Source organism: Grammomys surdaster, unplaced genomic scaffold (assembly GCF_004785775.1).
Source record: "Grammomys surdaster isolate TR1022 unplaced genomic scaffold, NIH_TR_1.0 371, whole genome shotgun sequence".
Taxonomy (NCBI): Eukaryota; Metazoa; Chordata; class Mammalia; order Rodentia; family Muridae; genus Grammomys; species Grammomys surdaster.
In genome coordinates, this window is record NW_021604790.1 from 5,693,338 (window position 1) to 5,708,691 (window position 15,354).

The following is a 15,354-nucleotide window of genomic DNA, read 5'->3' on the forward strand; positions in this document are numbered from 1 at the left end:
GGGGAGGGGGGAGGGGGATAACATCTGAAATGTAAATAAAATATCCAATAATTTTTTTTAAAAAAAGACACTTTCATAGCATGCCTTAGCATTTACACTATACATTATTATAGTTGCTGAAATTAAAATATTATAACTAATATGCCTGCTACTAAGTTGCTTGTCTTGCAGTGCTGTCACACACAAACACAAGCCTTGATCATGGTTGGCAAATGCCCTTTTATCAAGTACACCCTCAGCATTTCATATTTCAACATTCACTGATTACATCATTTCCCTTCCACTGAGGCACTACATCACGGTAATTGGAAACCTGGATTTTGGGGTCAGGCAGTCTGAGTTCTAATCCTAGTTTCACTGTGCATTGCTAATGTGACTGTGAGTTAATTATACTTCATATGCCTCAGTATTGTCTTCTGTAAAATGAAATGGTAATAAAAATACCTACTTCATAAAGTTATCAAGACAAAGCAAGGCGAGCTGAGTGTGGATGTACATGGCAGTAGCTCCAGCACTCTCTGATGAGGCAGGAATCATGACTTTTGGGTCAGCCTCGGCTGTGTAAGACCCTGTCTCAAAACACAACAAACAGAACTTCCTGTACCCATAATGAGGGAAACAATCTGCTCTATTTTTTTAAGCCACTGAAATTATAGCATTATTTGTTTGATAAGAACTCTAAGTAGAAGAGGAAGATAAGGCAAGAGTGCAGCTATCAAAAAAGAGTGTCATTCTTCATGAAATCACATGTCAATTAATCCAGGGGGTCAAGGCAGAAGGAAGATATGAAGTCAATTTGGGTTGTGTTAGAAAATACTGGCTAAAAGTAATTTTTAATGATTAAATAAGTTAAGATTTGTAAAGTGTTTTGAATACCAACTTGTATATAGTATAGTAAATGTAGCAAATAAACATCATATAGTGATCCTTTAGTTTCCACATCTCTTACATGTTTTGTAAATTCTGGTAAAACCTAGCATTAAAATGTATCTATAGAAAATGTTTGGTATTTGCTAATTACAGCTTTTTAGGAGAAAATGAAATGGGGCTCTTAAATATCTAGAGACCTAGAATTTATGATATAAAAATGGGAATTAGTATAATGTATAACAGAGAAAAGGGATTGTTTGTGAGCTGAAGGAGAGCAGTTTTATAATAATTTTATTTACAAGCTTTCAGTCATTTGGCAAATATAATACTACATAAACACATATTTATAGTATAAGAATAAATCTACCTATTTTTTTCTGTTGCAAAGAAGTTTATTTATGGTGCCCAATGAAAGGAAAATAGAATTTCTGGTATAAATTCAGTGAGTGTTCTACGTAGTTTTCCATGGGTGGAACTTTGCGTTTAATACTAGTATACAAAAATATACGTGCATTCCTGATCTGATGTTCTAGCCTGTGACCTTAGGAGGGAAGTCAAGGTAAAGGATGGGAAACTGAATGGTAAAAATCAAAGTCTTTTTTTTCTTAGCATTTGAAGTGTTTAAATGTGTAATATTGAGTATCATTAATTGTAAAAAGCTTGGTGACAAACTACGTGACACTATAGCTAATGATTTCTGTGTTAAAAAGATATAAAATGCATTCTAAAATACTCTATGGGATCTGTCTGAGTATGACTTCTTACAAAGTGAGATTAAGTGTACCTGGACTTAAAACTTGAAAAAACTGATTGATGTAAACATCTCATTAAAAGATTTTCTTTCTAGCTGGGCAGTGGTAGCGCATGCCTTTAATCCCAGCACTTGGGAGGCAGAGACAGGCAGATTTCTGAGTTTGAGGCCAGCCTGGTCTACAGAGTGAGAGTTCCAGGACAGCCAGGGCTACACAGAGAAACTCTGTCTAGAAAAACAAACAAAGATTTTCTATATCTCATTTACAGTGGATCATTGTGAGCTCCCTGGCTCATTTTTCAATGATTAAAAAAAAAAATCTTAAAAGTGAGTAGTCTTAGGGGGGAAACACTAATTCTATTCAACATCTCTCGGAAGAGTTTGGAAAAGATCAGTTTTTATAGTTGGCAGCCATTGAAATGCCAGAAAGCTAATCATATGGAAAGAATGTGACATTCTTTAAGCAAGAGAGTAAAAGGAATGCCAGAGATCAGGAAATTTAAGGAACTAAATTTCAGGGGGAAAATGAGCCAGGGTTTCCTTTTGAAGTGGTAAAGATATTCTAAAATTAGGTTGTGGTGATGGTTGCATAACTTTATGAATAAACTGAAAGCCACTGAAGTATATATTCAAAGAGGTAAAATTTATAGTATATGAATTCTGTCTCAATTTTGGGTGGAGGAGGAAGTGGTGGTAAGGCTCCTTAACTTGGAGTAGGAAGACAACCAATAGGAGAACATTTGTGAACAGGTTCACCACAGTAGCAGTGAAATGTGTTACATGTAGGAAGAACAGACTAGGAATAGAGGCCTACTTTCTTAATATGCTAGGAAGAGAATTTTTCTTTTGGGCAAACCCTAGGACTTCGAGAACTCACTGAGAAGTGTGTGTTGATATATGTATATACAAATACTGCTTTGCAGATCCTGCTAACTGTTCACTGAGCATGTCATGGAAGGAGTGATAACCCAGAAGCAATTGGCATACCTAGTATATAGCTCTTGATGTAAATGCCTTTTATCTCTAAGAAAAACAAAGGCTTCTGAAGAGATTGTCTAACTCCATAGCTGGGACTGTGAGAATACCAAATGAATCTGAAAAGTTGTGTGCCATAGAACTGCTCAAAACATGGCAAGAGTATGTTAAAAGGCTATAAGAGCCATTGTTTACCCTAGCAAAATCTAAAACAATTTGAACTAGATAAATACTGACAACAACAAATTATAACTCATTGTGTAAGATAGGAATCAGTGAAATGGATAGATGAGTGGAGAAAAGTCACTATTTGAGAAAAATGACAGTAATTAATTTAACCAGGAAACATTAATACTCAAAATAGCAAAAAATCATTGAATAAGAGTTAGACATTTATTTATATACCACTGTTCATAGGAATTATTCACTTTAGCAAAAAGCTGGAAACAACTGTCCAGATGCCAGCAACAGATGAATGAATGAATACTATTCCATTAAAAAGGGATGATATTCAGATACATGTTACCACATAAAGAACCCTGAACTAATTATGCTAATTGTATAAGCCAGACCCTAAAGAACAAACTGCTGTATGATTTTGTTTAAACAAGTGCCTAGGATTGGCAACTACACCAAGGAAGTAGGTAGAATGGAAGTCACTGGGGGCTGGGAAAGGGAGAGGATGGAGAACATCACTGTTTAGTGTAACTGTATTTTATGGGGACAATGAAAAGTTCTAAAAGTGAAGAGTGACTGTGGCAACACAACATTGTGTGTGTGTGTAAAGACACTGAACTATAAACCACCTAGAGTCTAAAGGAAATTCCGTATTTTTCACCACAAAAATATAATAAGAAATGGAACATTTTATGTAAATTCAGTCTTTCCATCAGAATACTTATTAAATGCAAAGGGGGAGAGTATAACTTTAAAATAGAAAAACCTGGTTAGACACTGGCATAATCAAGTGATCCAAGCAACACAGCAATACTTTTTTTTTGATATTCCTGCCCCAAAATACATAACCTGGATTGAATCAGAGGTAAATTGAGAAACATTGTACTAAAACTAGACTGTACACCTTATAAGAGTCAAGATCATGACTACTAACATTAAAGAACTGCTTCAGATTCTTAAAAATGAGCTGATAATTGAGTTATGTAACCCTTAAATGGCTCCTTCTGCTCTAGAGCATGCCACCAAGCCAGGACTCAAGCGTGGGTTCAGCCTGGGGTAAAGGTCAGAGTAATGTGAAGGGTTAGGATTCTGATTTCTGAGCTGGACTGTGACTTATCAAGAGAATGTGTTTATAGGAAATGAATAGCCTTGGAGGATGAGAAGAAACCTGTAAGTTTCATATGGTTAAAAAGAAACATGTGTACTATTTTGAAACTTCATCAAAGGTTGAAATTACTTCAGAATGTAAAAGGACTTAAACAACTGTTTAAAAAGCAAAACAATATAGGAAACTACAATAAAGTATCTGTTGTGGCTAAACTGTGGATCCCAAGAGCGAGGCTGTGCATGAAAGCTACTGGCCAGAAAACAGGAACCTTTTCCTGTTGAGCATGTTACAGAAACATTTAAATTCAAGTATTTCCTATAAGTAGAGAATAATCTCAGTAGATTGTGTATGAAAATTAAAATCTTTAACAGTGGGAAAAATCAAGGGCTGGGGAGATGACACAGTTATTAAAATACTTGCCCTGTACTCAGGAGAACCCAAGTTCAATTTCATACCCACATAAAAACCTGGCATGGCGGTACATGATTGATTGTAATCCCAGTACCAGGGAGGTGGAGACAGGTAGATCTAACTCCCCAACTCTGCCTAGTCAACAGTTCCAAGTACCAGTGAGAGACCCCATCTCAAAAACAAGGTAAAAGGCTCCTGAGGAAAAACACGGTTTAACTCTGGCTTCTACACACACAAGCATACATGCACCCACACAGAAGTTTAAAAACTCAGTTGATAGACTGGAATGTTATAATTTTGAGTTTAGAATGTGAAAACTAAAGAAAAAACAAACTGAATGTAAGAACAGTAATAGAACTAAACCATTTTGTTTTTAATATTCATGTTTGCTATCTTCTTGCTCCAGGTGATGTTGAACAAGAACTTGGACCACCTCCATCTGTAGATGAGGCAGCAAACACACTCATGACTCGTCTGGGTTTCCTCCTTGGAGAGAAAGTAACAGAAGTACAACCAGGTGACCAATACAGCATGGAGGTACAGGATGAAAATCAGGTAAGCTATGCAGTATCAACTTGGTGATACAATGGGAATCATCATTTTATAGCAGGAAAGAAAGATGGTATTGTGTGTGGGTATGTACTCATTCTGAAAGGAATAAAATTAATTGTTAGAATTCATTTTGAGGCCTAGAATATAATTTAATTTTTCATACTCACTGTTTTTTGTTTGTATTTTATATGTGTAAAAAAACAAAAAAAAATGATTAAATAACAAGCTACCTAGATGACAGAACTGAGGGATTAACACTGCACTGAAAAAATTAGAGTATACACAATTCCAAGTATGTGTGGATTATTGACAGACTAATGAACTGCTGAGCCTAGAACAGATCTTAGCCAGTTTCAAAAATTACCAATTATTTTTACTACAGTAGAATTGATTTTAAAATAACTTATAAAATGACAGCTAAAAGTTAAACATACCCAATTCTAAATTATTAAATAATATGCTTCTCAACAGCCTTTGAATCTGGGAAATAAAAAAAAAAATTAAATTGTTACAATGAAAACTAATTAAGTTATAGGATATAGCTCAAGGTAACTGTAGGCTGAAATGAACACTTTCTTTCCCAAGTTGCTTTTAGTCATGGTCTTTATCAGTAATAGAAAGAAACATAAATAACTTAGTGCCTTATAGTGAAATATTGTACTATGGCCTAGAGAGATGGCTTGACCTACTACTCCTGTGTTGGGAACCAAACCTGGGAATGTTATAAAACATTGTGCTTGCTAGACAAGTGCTTTACCACTGAGCTAACTTCTAAATACTCATCATTTTTTGATATTTATGTCGAGTTAGCAAGTGACTGTCCTAATAATGACCACTGTCATGATACCCCTCCCCCTTCTTATACTCAAGTACTTTTTTGTGTACAAAATTACATTTCTTCAAAGATGATAAAATTACTCATCTTGCTTTTGAGATTCTTTATGTCACTGTGACTTCAAATCAACTCACAAATATGTAGACTGTGCCTTACTTTTAAATATACTTGTAAGACAATGTCTCTAAATAAAACTGTAAAGCGTGAGGCTGGGGAATAGCTTGTGGTAGAGTGCTTGCTCAGCAAATAAAGGAGCCTAGGTTAATTTTTTATCTCCCCCACCAAGAAAGAAAGAAAGAAAGAAAGAAAGAAAAGGATACAAAATAACAGGCTTATTCTGATGATAATACTTTGTAACCTGAAAGTGCCATAGAAGTAAAAAGTATACATGCGAGATAATTAGTATGTAAAATATGCAATACTATGGTTTAGGGAAATTATTTCATTGCCTTCATATTTTGATAATTTCATTTTTATATTTATTATTATTACATTTATTTATTTGTGGATGTATGGCAGTATACCATGGCATGTGTGTGGAGGTCAGAGGACAGCTTGTGGGAGTCAGTGTTTCCTTTTTGTATATGGGTTCCGGGAACAAACTCTGGTTATCAGTCTTGGCAGCAAGAGGCTTTACTTGCCGACTAACTGCCTGTTTTCACATTTCTTTCTTTTCTTAGTAAGTGCATATGGATGGTTTAGCTACATGTAAGAAATAAATGAAAATGCATAAATATACATAAAAATATAAAAAATAATGATGACAATCATAGCTTCTTGGAATATAACATTTTTAACGTCTGGGAACCACACAAAAAGTGACTCTATTGACCACTGGAATTTGTAGTCTAGGAAGATTATTAAGAACTAAGAGGACATGATGTTTGATAACTTTCATCTTCACTAAATGCATAATAAAGATGGACGGTTATATTCAGGAAGACCCTATAGTGAAGATGTCCCAGACTAGTACTATGGTGACAGAATGTAACAGAAGTTAGTGTAGACCCTTTTTCTGTAAAAGAACAATTACTGAAAGAATATTTATCTAATAACTTTTTTCTTATCTCAGCAGCTCCTAAGGTATTAGGATGAATCTTAGGAGTTCCATCTTCAGTTTGCCTGCATTTTTAACTATTATGAGTGTGCAAATGTATGAGTATACATGCTATTCATATATGTAAAAGCACATTGTAAAGGAGCCATGTGCAGTGGTGAATGTATAGGAAAGTCAGAGGACAACTTTCTCATGTAGGTTCCAGGGATCAGAGTAAGGGTGTCAGGCTTGCATAGCATGGGCTTTAATCCACTGTGCCATCTTGTCAGCCACTTACTGTGTCTATGTGGAACCTTTTAAAAGATCCAGATTGTGAGTTTCATTTTTCTCCCAGTGGAGAATGTTAAGGACAATTGGAAAACTGCTAAAAGCTTGTAGAATTGGAATAACTTAATTAGATATCCATTTTGGCCTGCAGAATGGAAAATAATATCTGTGTCTTGTTCACTACCCTCCATATATAAATATAAGGGCTGTCTTTGAATTCCTAAGCCTTGAACAGTTTTTGAGTTTCTAAACACCTTATGGCTTTTGCTTTTACATTCAAGACCTTGAAAAAGCATGTTTTCTATGACACTTGCTTTATTTTGCAGAAAATATTGTAATAATCATTTGTTTGGGGTTAACATTCACATAGATTATGTTATGTATATGATGTACTGTCTGTTGACAACGCCCAGAATGGAAATCTTGTCTACAAAGAGAAATAGGTTGTTAACCATGGATTCATCCCCAAATAAAACTTTCAGTGCATGACAGGTATAGATATATCTAATACAAAGCACCCAAGTGCACTTAATTTCATTAGCCCACAAGCTACACAAACTGAGTACAGGAAGGGTAAAAGTATCCTTATTATGGTTGGGGCCAGGCCAGTTCCCTTACCACTTACTACAGTGGTTAGAGTGAACTATGTCACCAAGGAGGCTTCCTGGCTGAAAGATGGAAGGTAGCAGGGGCAGAAGAGTGAAATCTCCTTCCTTTCACTTCTCAGTTTGTACCAAGGCCAAGATCCTCTTACCCTAAGTGGCTGGGAATGTTCCTTTCTTCCACTGTGCCATAGCCCTTAGTGTTGTGTTTGTGAACCATCCTACATGTAAGGAAATTAAATACCTGGCTCTTAAAAAAAAAGTATGTTGAAAATTTAAGTTGAGGTGGGATAGGGCTCAATACTTGTTGGTTTTTCTTGGCGCTTGTCTGTGTTTTCATGTGTCCTATAAGTGACTCTGATGCATGCCCACTTAAAAGCCATTACTCCAGTCATCACTAGTATTTTATAAAAGTCAAAAGTTACAAAGAAATTGAAACTCCTTTTTTCTCTGGAGAAATACTATATAGTAGAAGAATTTTGTCTCATAAATTTTGAGGGCTTACTTCATTGTAAGGAAAAATCAATTCTTTGTATTACTAACATGATTAAAAGGATTTATTCAGTTACAACGAAATCAGACTGTTACTTTTAAGTCAGATGTATCTTTTACAACCATGTATAGTACAGAAATTAAAATCCAACACAGATTGAGCATAGATAATTAAACATAAGGGATTTTATCCAGAAATCCTTATCGAATTAGTTGAAGACTGTTAATATTCTTAGCTAATAATCAACACATTCTCAAGTTATTAAATGTAGAATCTCTGTTTCAGCAGAGAGACTATTGAAGGAGACTATAAGTAACGAAATTGAAAGTCATCCTCTCAGAGACAGGGGTGGGAAGGGGAGGAAGAATGGGATGAATAACTGTGTGAGGGGGACCAGGAGGAGGCCTGAATTGTAAATAAATTTTTTAAAATTTAATATTTAAACATGCTAAATTTATCATTAGTGCTTCTTCAAGTAATTTTTGTGTTTGATAAAATTACTTTAGTAACTGACAAAAAAGTACCTTTACTCACTATATCAGTAATTAATTTGGGCAGAAAGAGCTGAAGAAAAAAAATAGATCTCTGATTAGTTAGACAAACCAGAATATATTATCACCAACCCTTTTTGGTAATTTTTTTCCTTATTTAAAAACTTTACCAGGAAAAGCTGGGTATAACAGTGCACTCATGTAATAGAAGAATCAGGGAGGCCAAGGCAGAGGCAAGAGGACAGCAGTTCAGGGTCATCTTCCTTTATAGGTGGAGTTCAATCCCTATCTAATAGGAAACTTAGAAAGGTGGTCATCTCGGGCATAAGAATTATTCAAGATATAAGTTTATCTTTACATATAATCACTTTTTATAAGATATTCTTTTTGAGCTAAATAAACATTGTTTACTATGTCATTTAGAAGAACCTATAGAATAGGTATTTTGATCTACATTCATGGTCTATGTATCAAAAAGGCCTTTTTTTCATTAAGAACTTTTTTATTTCTTCTCAACTGCAAAGGTATTCTTTTTTCTAGCCAAAGGCTTTTAACAAGACAAAGTTCCAAGTCTTCCGAAGAGTTTCATTAATTGGAAATAACACTTTTTGCTTAAAACAAAATTTTGTTAGTGATGGGAAATGTAAAGTCACTGGTAATTTTTTAAGCAGAAAATGTAGCCACAGGTCTCATTCTTGTTAAGTTTTAACTTCAGTGTAGAATATGGGGCCTTGAATCCTGGAAAGCAAAACAAAGCCAGTGTAACAGTTGTGAAGGCCACATAGTGATTATTTGTTGATTTTTTTTTTAAATCAAATTACTATTTGGCCTTGAAATACATTTAACAGTGATCAGTTTATCTTATTTTGTACTGACTTTATTTTTAGACTTCAGCAATCACCCAGCGAATAAGTCCCTGTTCCACCTTGACTAGCAGCACTGCCTCTCCACCAGCCAGCAGCCCCTGCTCTACACTCCCACCAGTCAGTGCAAATGCAGCTGCCAAGGACTGTAGCTATGGGGCTGTCACCAGCCCAACCTCCACCCTAGAAAGCAGAGACAGCGGCATCATTGGTAAGCTTCTTTTTATAATAATCATCTTGTATATTTTATTCCTTTTTAAAATAATTATACAAATGTAAGATTTTCAGAGTTATATTTTGAGATATATATGTCCATTTTTAAAATGCTAAAGTGATAACGGTCAACAAAATGAGAAACATTTGTTTCTATTTAATCACATTTTTTCAGGCCTTACTTGAGAAGATATAAAACATCCTATACACTGGTTTCTGCAAGTTCCTATATTTCATCCCTACCAACAGTGGTTGTCCAGAAAAGTTAATTCTTTATTAGTATAGTAGATTATTGTGAAACAGAGAACAGAGATTAAGATTGAATGGCTGAAGATCTATAATGTGAGTTGACTTGGGATCTGCTTGGTTCAAGTGTCCATCAGTCGTGTGATGAGGTTTGGAAGCCCCTTCTGACCTGGTTTTTCTTATCAACAAGATATCCTGCTTTCTGCCCTTAATAAAGTAGAATAAGTTTTTAATGTTGCTTATAATTCTGGAACTGTAGACCAGTGTGTTCTTGTGACAAGAAAAGAATCCCATGTGCTGTGTATTACTGTGAAGATGTGGAGCTTAGCCTAGGTCCAGTAGTCACTGAGTTGCACCGACAGGGTGGTTTACAGACAGTGGGAACTGAGAGGAACTCTAGCAGGCTGCAGCTATAACTCAGCACATACCCAGAGAATTACTGTAGTGGAGCGCCCAGGAAGATGCCCTGCCAAGTCTTTGACCTTTGTTTTTCTTATTAACATATTTAAATACTATTTTTGCTTTATATTTTAAAATCTTTTTTATCTTTATTTTACTTTTATTTTTGTAAGTACATTTTTATTTCTTGCATTAATCCTCCTTTCTTTAAGCTCCTTTCTTTTTTCTTCTTGCCTCCTCTTTTATATTATTATTTTGTTTTATTACATTTTTAATTCATAATTTATGCTACATTATTTATGGTCATTCATGGTATAGTAGTTGTCTTTAATTTATTTTTTAAATTTTTTTTCCATCTCTGATTTGTTTGGATGGTGCTGCATTGTAGCAGTCTGTTTTGCCCTCTTAGTGGTTTTGGGTCCTCAAGCAAAAGATGCTCACTAAGAAGACCCCAGACCAAGATCAAAAGAATATTTATGCAAATCGGGGAAACAAAAAACAGAGAAATCTGAAAAGGAAAGGCAACCTCACTCCTGAAGTTTGTAACCCTTTAAAAATGGAATCTAAGGATATTTCAGCGGTTAAAATGCCAAAGTAAGAAGTCTCATTTTAAAAATAATAACCTCAAAGAAGATTAAAAGAAACAAAGAAATGGGTAGGAAGATGGGAAGCCATGCAGATAGGAGCTTGGCATGGCTATCCTCTGAGAGACTCTATGAGCACCTGACTGAGACAGATGCAGATACTTGCAGCCAACCATCTCGGATTGAGCCCAGAAACCCATATGGAAGCGTTAAGGGAAGGACTGAGAAACTAAAGAGGATTGCAACCCCGTAGGAAGAACAGTATCAACTAACCGGACCTCTCAGAGCTCCCAGGAACTAAGCTACCAACCAAGGAGTGTACATAGCTAAATCCTGCCCACCCCCTACACCCCACATATGTAACTGAAGACTGCCTGGTCTGGCCTCAGTTGTAGCAAATGCACTTGGTCCTGTGTAGGCTTGATGTCCCAGAGAAAGGATATTAAAAACTAGTGAGGTGGGAGTGGGTGGATGGGTGGGGGAACACACTCGTAGAGGCAAAGGGGAATGGGGATGGGGTTGGTAGCTCGTGGAGGAGAGACTGGGAAGGGGGACAGTATTTGAAATATAAATAAATAAAATAATTAATAAAAAATTTAACACATTAAAAAAAAAAGAAACAAAGAAATGAAATAAAGTCAACTGAAGACTAGGACAACAGACTCGCTAAGTGGAAATATTAGCAAAAAGATTTTGAAGGGAGAGTGGAAAAATAAACAACAAATCAGAATGTTGGAAATAAAATTCAGTAAGTCAAATAGGACTGAAGAGATGGCTCAGTTAGCAAAGTGCTTACAAGGATCACCTGTGTTTGGTTAAGAGAATTCACATTTTACAAACAAAAGCAGGCTTGATGTCATGTGCATGTAATCTCAATGCTGGGAAAGCAGAGATGATGGGATCCCTGGTATTTCCTTGGCTTGCCAGCCTAGCCTACTTGGTAATTTCCAGGCCAATAAGAGACCTATCTCCATCCCTCACACACAAAAGTTATGGCTGAGAAGATGGGTAAAGTACCAGGTCTCTAGCACCAGTACACATAAATAATCCAGCTCTGACCAAAGTGGGAGATCCCAAGGACTTGCTAGCAAGCCAATTTAGATGAAGTGGGAATTCCACATTCAGTAAGAGAATGTACCTCAAAAAAATAAGAATAAAACTTGATTCCTTTTTCTCACACCATAAATCAAAGATCAGTGCCCTTAATATGAGGCCTGAAATTTTGGAACTAATTAGAAAAAAACATGAGGAAAATAGATTGAGAATGTATGTAAGTGTAGTGTAACCACTATGAATATACATAAAGATCCACCTCCAAAAAACACCTGTTATATGTCTTCTGTATCTCTCGCGGATATACAACTAAACAAGTCTCAGTCAGCATACAACAGAGATTCTCCATATCCTATACTAGTCACAGTAGCCAAGTGAGGCTGCGAGTCAGTGACTAGCAACAGATGAATAAAGAAAAGATGGTGCCTGTATACACCAGAGTTTTACACAGCTATACAGAAAAATGAAATGCTGTCATTTACAGTAAAATAAGGATTTAGAGATTAGCATATTAAATGAAATACACTAAGACTAATATTTTTCTCAAATATTAAATCTAGATTTTTGTTTCAAGAATACATGAAATTACTGGACATGGTGATGCAGGTCTTTAATTCTAGTACTCAGGAGGCAGTCAGACCTGTAAGTTCAAGGATAGCATGCTTAACATGGTGAGTTCCAGGACAGCCAGAGCTACACAGAGAAACCCTGTCTCAAAAACACAAAGCAAAACAAAATCCCCAAACCATGAAGTTAGAGTGAAGACTGCCTAAGAAGCAGAAAGAGGCCCATTGGGAGAAGACATGGAGGACAAGAAAAGGAAGAAAGTATGGTGAGCTGTGGTTTTTGAAATGCATTTTCTTTAATAATTGGGTTATTAAGAATATTTTAACAAATACTCTGAAATGTGTTCTGTTCTGATAAGAACATAATGTAAAGCTGTTTATTCTGAAAAGATAGTGTCTACTTACTAAAGAATGTTGGGCTTTATTCCTAAATGTAAGTGGGTTTCTGTGTATTTCTTTTTTGCCTGACGACCAAACAATGAAAGTGTCGCAGTCTGGAGCCAGCATTACATAGAATAAAGAGAAAATATAAAATACAGACAATAACAGAGGTGGATGCTCGCAGCTAACCATTGAACTGAACACAGGGTCCCCAATGGAGGAGGTAGAGAGAAGACTGAAGGAGCTGAAGGGGCTTTTGGCCCCATGGGGAGAGTGACAATACCAACCAACCAGAGCTGCCAGTGTCTAAACCACCAGCCTGGGAACACACATGGAGGGATCAATGACTCTAGCTGGATATGTAGTGGAGGACAGCCTTGTTGGGCACAGGTGGGAGAGGAGGTCCTTGCTCCTGTGAAGGCTGGATGTCCCAGTGTGGGGGAATTCTAGGGTGGGGAGGTGGGAGTTGGTGGGGAGGTGGGGGCACACCCTCATAGAAGCAGGAGGAGGGGGGATGGGATAGGGGGTTTCTGGTGGAGGGAAATGAGGAAAGGGGATGACATCTAAAATGTAAATAAATAAAATATCCAAAAAAAAAATACAGACAATAAGAGAGACATCACCTTGGAGCAGCCATGATGCACAAAGGCCCGGACAACAGCCCCTGCAAGACTCCAGACTTAGAACAACCAATGGGAATCTTCAAAGAGCTATGTCTCTGCAGGTTCACACTAAGAGGTCATTGCCAAATTTTAAATGAAGTGAGTTTTCTATTGAGTAATGTGCTTTCACGATTCCTTCACTGATAGTGCAGACTGCAGATTGCAGTGTCCTGCAGCACCACCAAGACCTGATTCTGATGCAAAAGCTTAGAAAACAGTAACTGACAGAGAAAGAATTCACAGAAATGAAAGCAGAGCTGGAAGCTACATATTTTGCAATATTCAAGAAGACATTTGCACATTTACAATACATAATATGTCCCTGTGTCGTGTTCCAGTACATCCTATTTTAAGAAAAGATTTAAATTTCTATATCGTCTCTCACTCTTTTTTTTTTTTGAGTGTGTGAGGGGAAAAAGAAAAATGAGAATTTCTTTAAAAATATGATTAAGTCAGAAGATAGAGTAATTGCTTCAGAATTGATTCCTTTGAGCACCAGTAAACATTCCTTTTAGTCTGTCAGAACTGAGTTGGGGGTGCATCTGTCAAAACCAGATGAAAGGATGCTGCAGATCATCCTCAAGATGAAGACTGCTGCTGATTACAGTAGGATTGGTTCTTAGGAGTGTGCTTTAGGAACTCAGGGTTCTACAGATGTATGAAAATGAGAATTATAATTTAAATATAAGTAAAAGGAGAAAAATTTTAGCAGCATGTAAAACAAAATACTTGTACTATAGGCAACTTTTTATATATTTTTGTCCAAATATTGATAATAAACTTTTATAGGAAAAAAAGTAAACAAGCACTAAATGTCTAAAAATCCCAGCATTCAGAAGGGTGAGGCAGAAAGATTGCAAGGTCCAGGCCAGCAAGGGCTGCACAGCAAGACTGTTGCAAGGAGGCTGGGGGAATGAAGAAAAATTAAAAGTTATGCAGACTATAAATAATCTTAAAGTTTTTAAACTTTAAATGTTTAGTTATTCATATTTCTATGTGTATACATGTGTGATTGGGGGCAGAATGTGATGTCATAGTGCACATGTGAAAGTCAGAGAACATTTGTGAAATCAGTTTTCTACGTCCACCGTTATGTGGATTCCAGGGATTGAACTCAGGCCACCAAGCTTGTACACAGATGCCTTTTACCTAGTGAGCCATGTTGCCCTCCCTTTTTCAGTAAAATTATTTTTAGTTGTCAACTGCTAGATTTCTCTCTAGACTCCAGAAAGTTTGGCTGTTAACCAACCCTAATTAGCCCTTGAGATTTAAAAAATGGAAAAATAAAAAAATAAAGGAAATGAATGTTTTCTATCATACAAGCCTAGAATATTATCCTGCAGTATTGTGTATACAGATTCTCGTCTATCCTTAGAAATCATGTGTCTTTCTTGTCCTGGGCTGCAAGAGCAAAGTTTAATTAGTAATGCTCCTCTGTCTATGCAGATTAGTCAGTATAAAGCTTTTTTCATTTTATTAATTTTCCTTTATTAGTCTTTTCCCATTGTAGATATTCTAATAGGTTTATATAGCATCTTAGATTTTAATGTATCTTTTGAAAGTATATGGCTGCTGGGTGGAGTGTGTGTGTGTGTGTGTGTGTGTGTAAGATATATAAAATGACGTGTTAATTTAAGATCTTTTTTGTTTATTTTTTATTTAACTTTCATTGATTCTTTGTGAATTTCACATCATGCACCTCAATGCCACTCATCTCCAGTCCCCTCATACTCAGCCTTTGTCCTTGCAACCTTCTCCACAAAAGGAAAAAACATCTCATTGTGGAAGCCATAGTGTG

At 36.2% G+C, this 15,354-nt stretch overlaps 1 protein-coding gene across 2 annotated transcripts in view; it reads left to right on the plus strand.

Moving 5' to 3' along the window:
• Positions 1-15,354, plus strand: part of Tanc2 (tetratricopeptide repeat, ankyrin repeat and coiled-coil containing 2) — a 284,441-nt gene that overhangs the window by 142,689 nt on the left and 126,398 nt on the right. For both annotated transcript variants that reach the window (XM_028780603.1, XM_028780602.1), the window contains exons 5-6: positions 4,699-4,847; positions 9,477-9,663. In XM_028780603.1, the coding sequence (XP_028636436.1) occupies positions 4,699-4,847; positions 9,477-9,663 (336 nt within the window). The remainder of the gene's footprint in view (positions 1-4,698; positions 4,848-9,476; positions 9,664-15,354) is intronic.